We start from the raw sequence: 17,904 nt of genomic DNA, 5'->3' as shown, positions 1-17,904 counted from the left end.
AATGGATGCGATCATGAGCATGTGCCTGTAATTGGTGCTTTTTTTTTCTCTCTTTTGCCCTTACTCTTTTCAGTTCTCTACTCTTTGAGGGCCCCACCACCCAGCTCCCAAACACACACACACACACACACACACACACACACACACACACACACACCAAGGTTTATGACTTGTAATACTTACATGCCTGGCTTTATCTTATCTTGGCTTGTTTCTTGCCAGCTTTTCTTAAATTAATCACCCTCCCCCACTACCTTTTGCCTCTGGGTTCCTCCCCACTTTTTTTGAGACAGGGTTTCTCTGTGGCCTTGGAGGCTGTCCTGGAACTAGCTCTTGTAGACCAGACTGGTCTTGAACTCACAGAGATCCGCTTGCTTCTGCCTCCCGAGTGCTGGGATTAAAGGCTTGCACCACCACCGTCCGGCTGCCTTTTCCCTTTCTTACTGCTGTACAACTTACTTTCACTCTTACTCCATGGCTGATCCCCGAAGTCCTCCTCCTTCCTCTCTCGTTCCTTCCCTCTCTTCTTTTTCTCCCTCTGTTTATTCTCTCTGTCTGCCATCCCTGCCTGTCCTTCCTCCTGCCTCGCTATTGACCGTTCAGCGCTTTATTAGACCATCAGGTGTTTTAGATGAACAAAGAATCACAGCTTCACAGAGTTAAGCATATGCAACATGAATGCAACACATCTTTGCATCATGAAAACAAATGTAACACATCTTAAAATAACATTCCACAACATGTGTCGGACTCACCCAGGTTGTTGTATGTAGCAGTAGTTCATAATTTTCAATCCTGAATATATTCTACTGTATGGCTGTACTGTAATTTGTTCATCCAGTCACCTGTGGAAACCTTTTATCGAAGACTGTTTTCTGTGTTAGTCTATCATAAATAAAGCTGTTATGAACACTTATGGACACATTTTTATGTGAACGTAGGTTCATTTTCTAGGCTAACCACCAAGGCATCTCTGGAGTAGCTGGACCACTAGGGATTCCCACCTGCTCTGAAGACTGCATTTTAGCCACTGTGGTAGGTCTAGAATGCTACATCATTCTTGTTTTACTTTGCATTTCCTAAGAGCTGGTGATGGTGAGCCTGTTTCCATGTGCCCATTTGCACCTGAATGTTCCCTTTGGAAGAAATATCTGCTCAGGACTTTTTTCCACTTTGAATTTGGAACATGTTTTCTTTTCTTTTTTTGTTTGCTTGTTTGTTTGTTTTTTCAAGACAGGGTTTCTCTGTATTGTTTTGGCGGCTGTCCTGGAACCCGCTCTGTAGACCAGAGTGGTCTCGAACTCACAGAGATCTGCCTGCCTCTGACTCCAGAGTGCTAGGATTAAAGGCGTGCGCCACCAACGCCCGGCTTGGAACATGTTTTCTTACTGTCATGTCTTCAGAGTTCTTTTTATATCTCTCAGTCTATGGATTGTCTTTTCATTTTTCTAACAGAGCCTTTTATAGAAAGCAAAAGGCTTTTAATTCTGATGAAGTCAAATGTATTGATTTTTTTTTCCTTTCTGAATTTCATTCTTGGTGTCAGGCCAAAGACTTTCGCAAGCACTTATACTTTTTCGTTCCACTACCTTTAGTTGTAAGAGGTGGGTACAGAGGGAGAAGGGGCATAAGGAGGCTGTCTTAGGGCTTCTATTGATATGAAGAGACACCATCACCACAGCAACTCTTATAAAGGCTAACATTTAATTGGGGATGGCTTACAGCTTCAGAGGTTTAGCACTAACATCAGGGTGGGACATGTTGAAGTGCAGGCAAACATGATACTGGAGAAGAAGCTGGGAGTTCTACATCTGGATCTGTAGGCAGCAGGAGACAGATGTGTAGTTGGATGCTTTTCTCTGTCTTGTCTGGTCCTGCTGGAATGGTTTCTCTCCTGCCCAACAGTCTCCACAGCAGCTTATAGAATAACACTCTGAGGTTTAATATTAATTATAATTGTTTGGCCAATGGCTCTAGCATATTACTATCTAGCTCTCACCTGAAGGATGAATAAAAACAAAGTTTGACATACATGTATTAAAGTGACATAACAAAGGCCAGGGACATGGCTTAGTAGGTAAAAGGGCTAGACTCACAAGCCTGAAAACCAAACTTGAATCCCTGTTAGAAGTTGTCTGTGGCTGAGCAAGACAGAGTGCACCTTTAGTCCCAGGACTCAGAATCAGAAAAAGGAAGATCTCTGTGAGTTTGAGGCCAGCCTGGTCCATATAATGAGTTTCAGAACAGTCAATATAACATGGGGGACTTTGTCTCAAACACACACACACACACACACACACACACACACACACACACACTCCATGTCACGGCACATATCTATAATCCCAGCACTCTTACAGGGAGATGGGAGATGGAAACAGGACAATTGCCCAGAAGCTCACGGATGAGCAGCCCAATGTAAGCAGTAAAGCAGCAAAAACAAGAGCGAGACCCTGCTTTAATAAGGTCGGAAAGGTGACACCAGCTCCTGAAAGTTGTCCTTTACCTCCATAGATGTGCCATGGCACATGCACACACACACACACACACACACACACACACACACACACATGCACATGCACACGCACACACGCACGCGTTAAGTAATTTTTTGTTTTTTCAAGACAGGGTTTCTCTGTATTGTTTTGGAACCTGTCCTGGAACTCACTCGGTAGACCAGGCTGGTCTCAAACTCACAGAGATCCGCCTGCCTCTGCCTTCCAAGTGCTGGGATTAAAGGCGTGCACCACCAACGCCTGGCGTAAGTAATTTTTTTTAAAAGAAAATACCATAATGAGTATTTTCAGGGAGGCTGAAGTAGGAGGAATAGTGAGAGCTGGTGGTCAGCCTTTAATTCCAACACTCCAGAGACAGAGGCTGGTGGGTCTCTGAGTTTGAGGTCAACCTGGTCTACAGAGCAGTTCCAGAACAGCGAAGCTTAGGCAGTAAAGGAAACCATGCAAAACAGAAAGATGATGAAGATGTAATTGAGTGAGGGGGCCATGTTCCAGCAAACAACAGAGCTTGGCAACTTCAGTCACATGGTTCTGGCTTTAGAGTTAAGAATACAAGAAAAGGGTTATGGAATTTTTCTCCATGACTAAGGAAAGCCACAGAGGCCAGGCATGGTCGGGGGAGTCCCTGAATGGAGGACTAGAAAGGCCACTGTGGAAAACTGTGAAGTTGAAGCCTGGATTGCCTTGGAGACCCCAAGATGTTAGAGACACAAGAGCCATGGGGTATCTGCCACGGAAAGCCACGGGAGTGGACCAGCCCAAGAGAAAGAAGTGTGTTGCAGTCAACAAAGCTGAACAGAGTTGGAGATCTGAAGAGGGTTTTGACATCACACATGAGATGCAGAGTCTGGAGTTGGCCCAGCTGGTTTTCAGTCCTGCTTTGGTCCGGTATTTCCTCTGTGTTCCTTTCCCTATGTTTTAGAATGGTAATGTATATTCTGTGTCATTATATGTTGGAATATATGATCTGTTTATTTGATTTTGATTTTACTGGGGATTGCAGTTAAGAGACTGCATGAATCCCAAAAGAGACTTTGAACATAGGACTTTTAGACATTGTTGAGACTGAAATACTATGGGAGTTTTTGAAGTTGGACTGAATATATTTTACATATGATATTGTTTTTTAAGCCTTTGGAGGCCAGGGAGTGGAACGTGGTGGTTTGAAAGAAAACAGTTCCCAAAGGGAGTGGCACTGTTAGGAATATGGTCTTGTTAGAGTAAGAGTGGTCTTGTTGGAGGACGTTTATCACTGTGGAGGCAGGCTTTGAGGTCTCATATATGCTCAAGCCATGCCCAGTGAGACAGACCACTTCCTGTCGTCTGGCTGTCAAGATGTAGAACTCTCAGCTCCTACTCCAGCACCATGTCTGCCTGCACGCCACCATGCTTTCATCAACACTCACCATGATGATAATGGACTAAACCTCTGAACTGTAAGTGAGTCACCACAATTAAATATTTTTAATAGGAGTTGTCATAATTGTCTCTGCACAACTGAAATCCTAAGACTAACAACAGTAAAAACAACAATAATAATAATAATAAATTAATTTAAAAAATAGAGTTTCATCTACTCTTGCTCTACTATGAATAGCTTGATTGGTGAATCAACCATCCATGGCTACCAGTTTCACTAAGATAATAACTTTTTCCTAACTTTCTATACAAGAACAATTAAAAGATTTGTAAATAAAATCTTAACATTAAAAAAATGTGTTTCAGCTGGGCATGTTGGCACATGCCTTTAATCCCAGCACTTGGAAGGCAGAGGCAAGAAGATCTCTTTGAGTTCAAAACCACCTGGTCTACAGAGTGAGTTCCAGGACAGCCAGAGCTACACAGAGAAACCTTGTCTCAAAATAAGATAACAGCAGCCAAAAAATGAATGCTAGTCATTGATAGTAGGAACATGGGAAGAAATTCCAGGAGAAGAGAATCACATAAACTGAGGGACAGAGATAGCCTAAGTCAAGATCAAAAAGTGAGGAGGAGGATCCCAGAGAGAGACTATTTATTTATTTATGGTTGTTTGAGACAAGATTTCCATACACAGTCTAGGCTGTCCTTAAACCTGCCATATAAGCCAGGTTCACTGAACTCAGAATCTTCCAGCCTTAGTCTCCTATGCGCTGGGATCGTAGGCATATACCACCATGCTCTGCTTACATTTTAGAAAGAATCTCACTGTACCACTCCGGCTAGCTCTGACTCCTAAGCCCAAGTGGCTCCTCCACCTTAGCCCCCAGAACAGCTGAAAATACAGATATGTGCTACAGCAGCCTACACAAGCTCATTCTAGATAAACAGTGACCAGCAATGTTCATGAGGCACTATGCCAAAGGCCACTGAAAAACAAAATGGAGAGCTAGAACTCATCGTCACGGGTGAGGCCACTGGTCACACCCTCCCCTCCACCCCATCCCTGCTCCAGTGCCTGGCACATAGTAAGCATTCAGTGACTGTCTGCTGAATGAATGGAGATGACACCTCAGACCTCAGTGTCTATCGAACAGTCACACAGCAAGCCTCGAGATGGCCATTTGACACAGAGAATCTCAACCACACGGCAAACTCTTGAGAGGTAAGTGAAGACCACTTTGTGTGAAGCCTGAGGATTTGATACTGAGTCTTTAGGTAATCCTAAAGACCAGCCAGGCCTGGAGATGACTCACTGGATCGTTCCGTAGGTGAATAAACTAAAGCTTAACAAATAGTAGTGACATGTTCAAGGTCACACGGCTGGGATGAACCATGACACAAGTGTAGATCTCTCAGCAAAACGTCTTTACCAAGGGTCCACCCGACTCTGGAAAACCTGCTATGTAAAAAACAGAGCTCATAGAGCGGAACAGGAGTCTGAGAATTGAAGCCGTGGTGATTTAAAGAAGGCAGCTCCAGAGAGAAAGATGCAATGAGACAGAGTTCAAGTGGGGGGGGGTTTAATTAGGGAAAGGGATCATAAAAAGGGGAAAAGGGAGGGCTGGCCTCCGGGGACAGGAGCAGCAGGAGAGAGAGGAAAGAGAGGCAGAGAAAGAGAGAGAAACAGACAGAGAGAGGGAGAGGAAAGGAAGGAAGGAAGAAAGGAAGGAAGGAGGGAAGGAAGAAAGGAAGAGGGGGAGGGAGGGAGGGAAGGAGAGAGGGAGGGAGGAAGGAGGAGGGGAGAGGGAAGGAAGGGAGGAGGCAGGGAGGAAGGTGGACAAGGCCCTTTCAAGGGGGACGTAGTGAATGCTCAGTGATGATGAGGGTGTACACTGTCAGAACCCCGAAGACAGGTCAGTACAGATGCCTGAATACTAGCAGAAGCCAAGGAGAAGAGTCATCCTGCCAAAAGCCGCAGACACTGTGGAGGATGTGGCATGAGGGGAAGTGGGGACAATGGCCCACAACTCCACGGGCCTGAGTACTGACAGGAAGAGGAAGACACGGCCCTGGTGCTCCCTCAGGAAATCTGCCAGCTGGAAGGAGCCACGAATGGAGGTGGCCAAGATAACTTCCCGCAGGACAGTCCTGCGTTTACATTATTAAACCAAAGCCCTGGGCTAGAGCAGGATGCCCAGAGAGGGAGGCAGAAAATCCAGGGGGGAAGTTTAAGTAAGCTGTTATAAAGTGCAGACCAGAGCCCACCCTGAATCCCTCAAGAGCACTCCCCGCTGCTGGGTTTTAAGTCCTCTGCCTCACTTCCTTCTGTTCTGTGTGCATCTGTATCCTTGGGGGCACTGCTTTTATTGAAGGACGGAAAGGAAGGAAAAGCATGGTTCCAGTAGTCTCAGGAAGCATGAGTGGAGTGAGACTAGGGGACTAGGCTGCAAAGGAAACTCTCACTATGTTTCCACTTTCTGCAGCCCTGCAGGCCAGGCTGCACCACAATCAGGGCCACGCAGCATCTAGGAGCCTGTGCGAAATGGTTCCCCACCATCTTCCAATCCTGCCCCTGCCATCTGTGCTGGATGTGAAGCCTATCCCACCTGGGAAAAAATGGCGATGATGCTGCAGAGATGTCTCAGTAGTCAAGAGCACTGGCTGCTCTTCCAGGACCCAGGTGCAATCCCCAGCTCCCACATGGTGGCTCACAACTGTCCATAACTCCAGTTCCAGGGGATCTGACGCCCTCTTCTGGCCTCCAAGGGTACCAGGAACGTAAGTGCACGTGCATACACACGCATATGTTTTAAAATGCTGATGACAAGGAACCCCTCATCCAGAAGCAGATTAAAAAACGCAACCATGTACATTGAGTCCGCCTCCCACCACCCCAGAGGGGCAGGTGCTGTGACTCTCACACAGTAAGTGAAAAGATCACAACTCAAACCCATTCCCCTAAGACAGGAATGACAGCCATCTTGAAAAAAATGGCCAGGGCAGCAGAATGAGAAACCTCTCTCAAACAAACAAACAAAAGTTTGGAATCCCGAACTGCAAAACAAAAAGCTTTCACACTCCCCCGAGTGGGGCCATAGCCTGGAAGGTAAACAGAGGCAATCTGTGCTTCCTCTTTCAGACTCTTTGTCCTTACTGTGCGGTGAGGGAAGCCAGTTCGGCCAGCAGGGCTCTTGTACCTCATTCCTGGAATCTTTGGCTCAAAGACTAATCTCCACAGAAAACGGTCTCTCCTGTCTAACTCAGAATGGAGACGACGTAACTGAGTTAAGAACCGCGACTCTGCAAGGTGATGGGGACTGTGGGGACAGCCCGCTTAGACAAAGGGCGCCCCACTGCCACCCACCACAGTCATCCTAACTCCCGTTTTCAAGAGAGGTGGGGGAAGGGAAGGAGGCTCTAAAAAGTCAAAAATCAATCCCGTTTCACTGCAGATGAAACCTCCTGGCTAAAAACCCATTTTTGAAACGTTTTAAAACCTAATGTGTTTCTGTTTGCTGGTTGTTGTTTCGTTTGAATAAACCAAAGCCTGTACCCTCCTTTCTTCCAGCCTGCGGTCCTGGCATGCACCATCTTTAGAGGCCTAGAGATGGACCCTGCCAAATCTCCGCGCTTTGTCCTTTTCCAGGCCTGGCCCCTTTCCCTCCCTGTAGCCCTTTGCACCCTAGGGAACGCGGGCTCGTGTTCTTCACCGGACGACCCGGGAGCATCTCAAGCTTCCTGCGAATCCCCCCATCTCCCGGGGCTGAGGAGCTGAGGGATGCTCTCTGAAGTGGACCTGCTTTCCCCGGTGAGCACCAGGAGACCCCCCACGACAGGAGATAAAGGGATGCCCGCTCTCCCTGGGGGCGGGCGGGGGAGGGAAAGCAGGACCTCACCCTTGAGAACTCTGGGGTGCCTATGAGAGTGAAGGACACCTTTCAGAAAACCTGCTCTCCACGAGGGATGAAGGCAAAAGGAAGGACAGGCTATGAAGCCCCCGAGAGCTGCGTGCTCTCCGGCTGGGAAGTCCAAGTTGTTTGGACGCCCCCTCCCTCCGGCCTTTCCCAAGGCAGGTTCTTGGGGGCACAGGCCCTGCGGACAGGGAGGGGCTCTCACGGCCCAGGTCGGTGGCGCGCAGCTGCGGTGACACTGCGCTTCCCCGCCCCCGCAGGCCCCCCTTCCTCTCCCCGCTAGATCGGGAGATGAAGCTCCGCCTCTGGCGCATCGCCCCAGCCCCGCGCCTTAAAAGCCCCGCACACCGCCCCGCCGCGCCCAGCCTCACCGCACCTTCGCGTCCTCGCTAGGTCCCGCCACAGCCGTGCGCCCGGTCCCGACCCCGGCACCATGAGCTTCGGATCGGAGCACTACTTGTGCTCCGCCTCCTCCTACCGCAAGGTGTTCGGGGACGGCTCGCGCCTGTCCACGCGCCTCTCCGGGCCGGGAGGCTCAGGCGGCTTCCGCTCGCAGTCGCTGTCCCGCAGCAATGTGGCCTCCACGGGCGCCTGCTCCTCGGCCTCGTCTCTCGGCCTGGGCCTGGCCTACCGCCGGCTCCCCGCGTCCGACGGGCTGGACCTGAGCCAAGCGGCGGCGCGCACCAACGAGTACAAGATCATCCGCACGAACGAGAAGGAGCAGCTGCAGGGCCTCAACGACCGCTTCGCCGTGTTCATCGAGAAGGTGCACCAGCTGGAGACGCAGAACCGCGCGCTCGAGGCCGAGCTGGCGGCGCTGCGACAGCGCCACGCCGAGCCGTCGCGCGTCGGCGAGCTCTTCCAGCGCGAGCTGCGCGAGCTGCGCGCGCAGCTGGAGGAGGCGAGCTCGGCGCGCGCGCAGGCCCTGCTGGAGCGCGACGGCCTGGCCGAGGAGGTGCAGCGGCTGCGGGCGCGCTGCGAGGAGGAGAGCCGCGGACGCGAGGGCGCCGAGCGCGCCCTGAAGGCGCAGCAGCGCGATGTGGACGGCGCCACTCTGGCCCGCCTGGACCTGGAGAAGAAGGTGGAGTCGCTGCTCGACGAGCTGGCCTTCGTGCGCCAGGTGCACGACGAGGAGGTGGCCGAGCTCCTGGCCACGCTGCAGGCGTCTTCGCAGGCTGCTGCCGAGGTGGACGTGGCTGTGGCGAAGCCAGACCTGAGTTCGGCGCTCCGGGAGATCCGCGCCCAGTATGAGTCTCTGGCCGCTAAGAACCTGCAGTCGGCCGAGGAGTGGTACAAGTCCAAGTTCGCCAACTTGAACGAGCAGGCGGCGCGCAGCACCGAAGCCATCCGAGCCAGCCGAGAGGAGATCCACGAGTACCGGCGCCAGCTCCAGGCACGCACCATTGAGATCGAGGGCCTGCGCGGGGCCAATGAGTCTCTGGAGAGGCAGATCTTGGAACTGGAGGAGCGGCACAGCGCTGAGGTGGCCGGCTACCAGGTAAGGGCTGCTGCGCTGCATAGGAAACAGTGTCCGGTCCTTCGCCGCGCATAGCTGCACTCCCTGTAAACTGGGGACTCAAGGAAACCAGGAGAGGGAAAGGGAGGAGAGACGAGTGTTGGCAAACCAACAAAAAATCACGGTCCCCTGCATGCAGCCTCAGATGTGAACTGTATGTGCCTGGAAGCTCTGTCAACCCCCTTAATGTCTCCGCACTCTATTTTGGGTGATGGGGGAGTTCTAGGGACCGAACCCAAGTCTTCATGCATATGCTAGACATATGCTGTAACACCGAACTGCAACCAACACCCCCAGACTCTCGTCTGAACTCCCCTAACAAAGAAGTCTTTAATCTTTTCGAGAGTCTGAAACATCTAACCGTGCCTTCCTGTTACCAAGAGTATAAACACACTAGAAGAGCAGTCCCGACCCCTCTGACAAGCCCAGAAGCAGAGGTCACAGCCTCCGAGTGGTTCGGTACCTGATTTGCTTACTTGACTTTGAAAGGACTTTTCTGGGCCTTAGAGTTGATAGAGTATGGTCTGCTCATTACGGTTGGGAACTGGGCTCGTTTTCTTGAGTCTTTTTCTAAAAAGGAGTGAGAGCCGGCATAATTAAGCTAGTGACAACCGCCTTGCCCCACCCTTACCGCCCCTCCCAAACCTGCTGGCGACACTCGCGCGCGCACACACATGCACGCGCGCGATTCCCCTGTCCATCTTGACAGTTCTGGCAGGTCTAAGAAAGCGCTGAGGACGGTGGGGCGCTGTCCGTGGTGCTGACCTCGAGTTCCTCCCACCTCAGAAACGTCTCCTGCTTCATTATGTTTCCAAACTGTCCCAGTTAGGAATCTGTGGGCCTCGAGGCAATTAACTGCTTCAATTTTTTTTAGTTCTATAATACAATCAGTCTTGACTTCCTAAAGTCAAAGTTCATTTTATAGACTGCATCAATTTTCACCTCCATAGATGGCTCAGCACTTAACAAAAATCATTTAATCTGCTCCACAGCTGTGAGGTCCCATTTGAAAGCTCCCATTACCTTAATATTTTTCTAGCTTAAGTGCATGTGGCAAATTACAGAGCTGGTTTCTTTGTTACAGGCGACATTTTTTTCATCTTTCCCTGCTCTATAAGCTCTATGAAGGTCATGATCGGCTTTTTCTTCCCAGCAAAGGCCACTGTGTCCTCAGTTTCACTACACTGGACATTCTAGGATTGTGACCACAAAGGGCACAGATAAAGAAGCTAGAACGAATGACAAATGCAGAAACAAATACAAAATTCCGTGATTTAAATACAAGGGACAACAAGAGCTCCTTTGAATAGAATGTCTATAATTCACAAACTTCACATTATTTTAGCCGGAATTGAATTTAACATTTCATAAAATTAATGTGTTGGGGGACTATTACTAAAAACAGAACCAGGAAGTGGCATAATCTTTCAAAAGTACCATTTTATTCAAAAACTAAAGAATTATTGATTTGCAGGTATTTATTGTCCATTATGAATGACTCCCTTTCATAAAGGGAAAAGGTCTGTTTGAAATGTCTGTTTGATTAGTCTGATATTACACTATTGTTCAAGTAGATATTCCTGTTTTGCTACAAAATCTGTAAGTTGAGCTTTTCAGTATGTGTTCTAGGCCCTGGATGATCCAAATAAATCAATCACACTTAATTAAGATTTCTTCTCTTCCAGAAGCCTCAAATACTGAATTAGGTAGTCTTCTTGACGACTAGCCCAATATTTCTACAATCAGGGTAACTTGCCCCAAATGATCAGCTCAACTGGGCTTTGCTGTGTCCTCCTTTTGCTTGTTCTAAGAGGTGGTGATGATGTTATCTGGCTTATTAGCTCTAAAACACAGGCTTTCTGTGTTAGAAAACAGTAGGGTGGTCCAGTCGTGGTCCAGGAAACAAAGGACAGGAGAACCTGCAGGCTCTGCAGCGCTGTCCCCATCAGCGTTAGCTTTGGGGGCCTCAGTGGACCTGCTGAGGAGTGGAGAGAGAGAGGCCAGACAACACAAAGGTATTTCCTGCCCCTTGGGACCTAATGCTGGGGTGTGGCTCATGGTTTGACCTGCAAACACTAAGCCTGCCTCCCCTGGTTGTTTCCCAACAACCGTAATGCTGGTGGAGGGGGAGAGTCTCCAGCTGTGAAACCATTGTCAACTGGCCCCTTTACCCACCCTCCCCTTTCACTGCAGGAGCAATGGAGGTGTTCTTTCCCTTCTGGTTTAGAGACTCCTTTACAAGCTTTCTGTCCTCTCAGAGACAAGAGAAAATGCCCATTAAAGTCATTTTCCCTGCCCCGGAGAGCTGACAGCCTATTTGAAGACAGAAAGCTTAATATACTTCCAAAAGGACAAAGCGTGATTCAAGGTGACACGGTAAACACACCATAGGGAGAACCAGGGCTGTTGTCATACAGGCCAAAGGCAGCCCTGCTTTGCATAGAACAAGGCCTTCCCTTTCTTTCTGATGGAGAACACTGTCTAGTCCCCACATAGCTGGGGCACTGCCGTTAGACTCGCTGCCCTTACTAAGGCTATGCGGAGGCCACCTCAGAGGGAACCAGCTTTCAGACCTGTGCAGTGAGCGTCTTAGAAAGCCAAAGCCTTCCTTGAAAGACCTTGCTGAGCAGTCAAGATCACTGCTGGTTAATGCTCCCCGGGGAGGTAAGCCAAGGCTACCCTCTCCTCCAATATGAGACTGGAGCCCAGCCTAATTAAATAGCAGACAGGGACTGGCTACATATAAATCTATAGCTTGATAGATCCATTTGTGAAATTAGGATTCAAGCTGGGGGGGCGGGCCCTGCGGGCTCATCTTTTAATGGTCACCCTCCATCTCACCCTGTTAGTGTCACCTGGACCATCACAATAGCGTCTTTACAGGGATAAATTTAAATCAGTGATCTAAACTCTGGGGCGCACCAAGACCAAGGAGCAGCTTTTTAAAAGAGAGATTCTCAGACAACGCCTGAAGAAATGGATTCAGTATTCTTTAGGTAGGGCCAGGAATATGCTTTTTATTCCATTTTGTGAGACAGTGTAGCCTAAACTGGGGTTGAACTTAAAGTCTTCTCTGTAGGCACGCCCTGCCACACCCTACTAGGAATGTGCATTTTTGGAGAAAGTGTTATTTCATTTGTTGTTGGCTCTCAGACTGACTGGAGTGTATCGACCTAAACCACATTTTCTCATAAAATATGACTTTAGAGGGTGCTAGAAGACACGGGTAAAGCAAAGCTAGGAGTAAGAATAAGGATGTGTGGTTCCTGTGGGTGACCACACGTTAACTTCCTCTCTCCCTGTCTAAGTGATTGTGCTCCGCCGCTGTAGTTCTGTATGGCCTGCCCTTGGGTTCACCTGGCCGAGGTCTCCCACCTCCACCCCTAACGTGAGGAAACGGACACACCGTTGTTCCTTTCCTTCACTGCACATGCTTTGTCTTCCTCCCCACCTGCCTCCTCCCAGCCCTGGGCCAGATGCTCAGCTGCTGCCGAGAGCGCCCAGCTGGAGCAGAGAGTGCCTCCCCTCCCCAGTTCTCCAAGCTAAGCCCGCAGCAGCTGCATGGTTGGGGGAGGGGGCAGACTGCAGCACTGCTCACATTTCCTGCTGGAGGCCATCTTTGGAGGCCTTGTGAAGGGCAGCAAGGCAGCCCAGTGCGGGGAGGAGGAGTGTACAGACAAAGAGACCAGAGCTTGGAGAGCCATCAGTGACGGTGGGCAGCAATTCAGTCAACTCCTTCCGGAAGGAGCTGGGTACACTTTTTGTCGTCTCTGGTCCATAAAGTAGCCATGTGAGATATGTAACATACAATTGGAAGAAGCCCTCACTGGTCTAGAACTCAGCTCCCCAGCAGCCTGGTGTTCCAAAAACAGCTGAGAAATAAAAGCAGTTAATAAACAATCAAATTAACCTGCTGATGAGACCAAACATTTACCTCTAAACCACATATTGAGAACTTGGCCCACTGATGCCCTCAGCCTAACAGTTCATGACATGCCTGATTCTCAAAAGAAACAATTCCTTACTTGGGTTTCAAGCCTGCAGAAGGATAAAGATGCGAGACCACTAGAATCAGGCATTGTCAAGAACACTTTTCAGGACATAGAACGGCAGTAAACTGCAACATTAAGACAAACACTGCTCTTTGGAACCATGTAGGGTAGAAATAAACACAACAAATATGTCTAAAAGATAAGACATGAAATTGTAGAAAAATAACATTTTCATTGACCCTTGATTGCTGAGAAAGATTGTATTAGTTTCATGTACTAATAGTAAGTGGTATTTGCCACTTTAAAATGTTTTTATGTAAATTATTATTTTGAGGGATGTTTGAAGGATAGCTCAGCAGGCAAAGGCATTCAGCACCAAGCCTGACAGCCTGAGTTGGTACCCAGACTCCTACAAGTTGATGTCTGATTCCATGTGTCCCAGATGACACATACATACCTACAGACATAAACAAGTCAACAAATAAATAAATGTACAAAAATTCAAATAGTTATTTTTTTAAAAGAGCTGGTGCTTTGAGGAATATGCAGCCATCTATCCAACATTAGATTTTTATTATATATAGGGCTGAAGAGATGGCCCGGTGGTTAAAGAGAGTGTACTGCTCATTTGGAGGACTCAAATTCAGTTCCCAGCACCTACATCAGGTGGCTCCAGAATCTCTTACCCCTGTGGGTACTTAAACTCACACTCACAAACATACAGACATGCAGACACATACATACACAGTCAAGGAAGGATCCATGAAACCTCTGTGTCCCTTGGTAGAAGTTCCCAACCCTCGGCATGCATCTAAACTTCCCAAGGACCTCTAAGGGGGAAAGATGCAAATGCTGAGTCTCTACCCCAGCACAAACGACACAGAATCTAGGCTGGACACATTGCTGTGTAAGTATTCTGCCAGTTCCTTGTGTGATTTTAATGTGTAGTCAGGGTTGTGGAAGTGTCAGTTTTTGCAACTTTGGTCTAAACATTTTGGGTATGTACTTTCCAGGATAGCATTGGGCAGCTGGAGAATGACCTAAGGAACACCAAGAGCGAGATGGCACGCCACCTTCGGGAATACCAGGACTTGCTCAATGTCAAAATGGCCCTTGACATTGAGATAGCAGCTTACAGGTACACAAAAAGGGCATGCTTACCCTAGCAAAGCACATGCTCACCTGGAAGCAGTGTCACTGCACAAATGCTCAATGTGGTCTGTTTCTGACCAGTGAGGGAGGGTGGAAAGAGTGTCACTATCTAGTCCCGGTGAGCTGACCCCTAAGTCCCTTTACCTGAATGTATCCTAGCTTCATCTGGCTAGGCCCAGAGTATTCTGCATACCTCTGTGGGCACTTACAAGGTACTGCAGGCATCTAGAGGTCAAAATGAAAGCCTGTCAGACTCTAAATTGAGAAATAGAGGTTGGGACCTGTCATGGTGGTGCACGCCTTTAATCCTAGCACTGGGGAGGCAGAGGCAGGCTGATTTCTGTGAGTTTGAGGCCAGCCTGGTATACAGAGCAAGTTCCAGGGCAGCCAGGGCTGTTACACAAAGAAACCATATCTTCCAAAACAAAACAAGACAAAAATAGGGGTTGGGGTTAGAGATATAGCTTAGTAGTTAAAAGGACATACTGCTCTTAGAGGACCTGAGTTTGATTCTCAGAACCCGTATCAGGTAGCTCACAACTCCCTGTAACTTACTTCAGAGCAATCTTATGCCTCTGGCCTCCCCAGGCATCTACACTTGCTTACACACACACACACACACACACACACACACACACACACACACACACACACACCTCTATACACAATTAAAAATAGTAAAAATGAATCTTTAAAAATTAAAAATACAGGCAGGCAGTGGTGGTGTAGGCACTTTAATCCCAGAAGCAGGTGGATCTCTGTGAGTTGGAGGCCAACCTGGCCTACAGAGCTAGTTCCAGGACAGCCAGAGCTATAGTAAGGCAAGACAGAAAGGAGTTAAAAGGCCAGCCTCAGCTACATACCAAAGCCAGTCAGGGCTATATAGGACCCTATCTCCAAAAACAAAAGAGCAAACAAGGAAGCAACAACAAAACCTTATTAGAGTAATGAGAAACGATAACAAAGCCACTCTGGTCTGGTACTGTTTAGTCTAGGCTGAGTAGAGTCCCTGAAGTTGTGTCATTTAGTGACTACTGTCATTGCTTGTTCGATTGCCTTCATACATGGAAAAGCGTAAGTCTCAAGTGTGGGTAGACTAGACAGTTTCTGACTCCTCTGTGAACTTCTCACTTCCTTACCCCTTTACAGCTAAGGTGTTAATTAGGGAAATTATTTCTCTCCAGAGCTTTGTAGACTCTAATTGCCAAAAATGGGTGTCTAATGTGGCCAAGGGAGGGTTGTATGTTTCCCTGCAGGAAAACAGTTTGTGGCTGGGATAGGTTTCCTTTGACAATGCTGGAAACAACACGGGTATGGGAGGGGGACAGAGAGAATCCATGCATGTGCATACCAGTGTCTAGCTCCACACAGCATCACTGTCTCAGTCTCATGAAGAAACTGCAGTGTTCTTTGGAGCCTCTGACGTGAAAAAGGACTGGAGACCTAAGTTCTTTAAACAAAGCTGGTAGCCTGAGTCATAATGGCAAGCTTTTCTCTGTTGAACTTACAGGAAACTGCTGGAGGGCGAAGAGACACGATTTAGCACCAGTGGATTGAGCATCTCAGGGCTGAACCCCATTCCCAATCCAAGTTATCTGCTTCCTCCTAGAATCCTTAGTTCTGCAACCCCCAAAGCCTTATCCACTGGGCTGTCACTTAAAAAGGAGGAGGAGGAGGCAGAGGAGGAAGGGGCTCCTAAGGATGCCTCTAAGAAAACATCCAAGATAGGGGAAAGTTTTGAAGAAACACTGGAGGAAACAGTAATATCTACGAAGAAAAGCGAGAAGTCAAATATAGAAGAAACTACCATTTCAAGCCAAAAAATGTAATTCCATTGCTAAAAAAAAAAAAGAGAGGGAATGCCTAAGAGAGAATGCACTTGACTTATTCTACAGCTTACTTCTGAACCACACCACCTGTTGCCGCTATAGAGTGTCTTTAAGGCTTCAATGTCATATTTAGTCTGAATCCTTACTTTCTCCAGTAGGAAAGTCGCCTGTAGATTGGGGGCAAACTGCAGTCCTGAAGCGGTCAGAGGAGTTCTCTAAGAACACAGCTTTCACCCACGTGACAGATGACTCAGGTGCAGAGGAAGGTGCTAATTCTGGTCATCATTCGCTGTGAGCTGAAATTAAAACCTATGTTTATCCACTATACCCCACCAGTACCCAGCTATAGAATCTTACTGTAGATGCCTAAAAACATAAAAATCACTGCCAAGAGCAAACCAGTTGGTCCAGACACCATTACCCTGATAGAGCTGAGTCACAAATGATAGGCGTTTCTCTCGTGGGCACATCACTTCCTCTCCCCTCAATTCCATGCTTCCTTTTCTTACACCCAAGAGGATGGGAAAAAGGCTACTGTAGTATCCCTTCTAAACACACGTAGAACTTACTCCCTTTGGCACTCTTTGCTCAGTGGGTAAGAGTAGATGCATGTTGGCCATTTCTGTGCTTTGTGTAAGGACTCACCCCCGCATTTCATGTCCTTTCACATCTGTAGCTTAAAAAAAGAAAACACTAATAATGGCAGTGATTAATTTTAAGGGTTTTCCTAAAAAAATAAAAAGGATCTCTAGATTTTAGGCTTTCAGCTTGTCCAAATCCACTTAATTAGAGTGAAAAAAACGACCTTGAATGATGTAGCTTTTCACTTTAACTTTAGAAGACAGCGATAGTTATCCTGTGCTGTGATTAAACCAACCTTAGACTTTGTAGCGTAAGTACAGGAGGTGAGTATGTTTCTGAGTGAGAAAGACCAAGGTCTCCTCTGTGTTGGTTTCTGTGTAGTGGTATCGAGTTAGCTTTCTCATACCCGTGCCCTAGAATCTATAGTCCCCCTTCCCATTAGTCTAGGTCCTCAAGAGGCCTTGCTTTTTAAGAATGCTATATATAGGATATTTTATCACCAGACACAAGGCTACTGCCCACAAGTGAAAAAATAAACACTTCTGGTCAATCAACACCACCAGCAAATATTTTAAAAGAAAAAAAATCTCTTTTCTCAGAGTCTCTCCCCAACAGTGCTGCATTGCTTGCTGCAGTTGGTGGGTGTCTCCCCCCCTAAGGAAAGGCAGACACATTCAGAGTTCAAGAGGAGTGTGCACACCCTTTCCCCATCCAAGGAGGCAAGCTGGAAAGTCAGTTCTTCCTGCACCCGACTGCAGCGTCCACGTGTCCTGCTGCCTCGTGTGCCATACCTGACGCAGGATTTGACCTGTCTCTGCTCACTTCTACCAGAGCTATAGAACTGTGTGTCCTGTCCCCACCCACTTATCGCAAGCTGTGCTGCTAAGGACATGATGCTTTTACTGAACTCTCATTCTAGCGCGTGCTTCAGTAGTTCAAGGCACTGAAAAGACACTTTTCTTTCCCTGACCCATCCCCTCCTGACCCCCCACACCCACTGTAAGACATTAGTAATATAGGCCATTAAAGTCATTAATCACACCA

The 17,904-nt window shown here is 48.0% G+C and overlaps 2 protein-coding genes across 2 annotated transcripts in view; one reads left to right on the top strand and one right to left on the bottom strand.

The window, feature by feature from the left end:
* Positions 1-8,274, bottom strand: part of Nt5c2 (5'-nucleotidase, cytosolic II) — a 136,266-nt gene extending 127,992 nt beyond the window's left edge. Inside the window, exon 1 of the mRNA XM_040743388.1 lies at positions 8,166-8,274. Within this exon, the coding sequence (XP_040599322.1) occupies positions 8,166-8,224 (59 nt within the window). The 5' untranslated portion in view covers positions 8,225-8,274. The remainder of the gene's footprint in view (positions 1-8,165) is intronic.
* Ina (internexin neuronal intermediate filament protein alpha) lies at positions 8,223-17,904 on the top strand. Its single transcript, XM_040743392.1, has 3 exons — positions 8,223-9,287; positions 14,311-14,435; positions 15,960-17,904. Exons 1-3 carry the CDS (start codon positions 8,223-8,225, stop codon positions 16,276-16,278), a joined length of 1,509 nt encoding a protein of 502 aa, XP_040599326.1. The 3' UTR covers positions 16,279-17,904.

This window comes from Mesocricetus auratus, unplaced genomic scaffold, assembly GCF_017639785.1.
Source record: "Mesocricetus auratus isolate SY011 unplaced genomic scaffold, BCM_Maur_2.0 Super-Scaffold_4256, whole genome shotgun sequence".
NCBI classification, from domain to species: Eukaryota; Metazoa; Chordata; class Mammalia; order Rodentia; family Cricetidae; genus Mesocricetus; species Mesocricetus auratus.
Note: the sequence above shows the minus strand (reverse complement) of the source record. Positions and strands in the feature narration are given on the sequence as shown.

Bases quoted from the DNA above. Each gene is read 5' to 3' on its own strand.
- Ina (XM_040743392.1), top strand. From the start codon at position 8,223: ATGAGCTTCGGATCGGAGCACTACTTGTGCTCCGCCTCCTCCTACCGC. The intron at 9,288-14,310 runs GTAAGGGCTGCT...TGTACTTTCCAG, and splicing joins CTGAGGTGGCCGGCTACCAG to GATAGCATTGGGCAGCTGGA. The intron at 14,436-15,959 runs GTACACAAAAAG...TTGAACTTACAG, and splicing joins ATTGAGATAGCAGCTTACAG to GAAACTGCTGGAGGGCGAAG.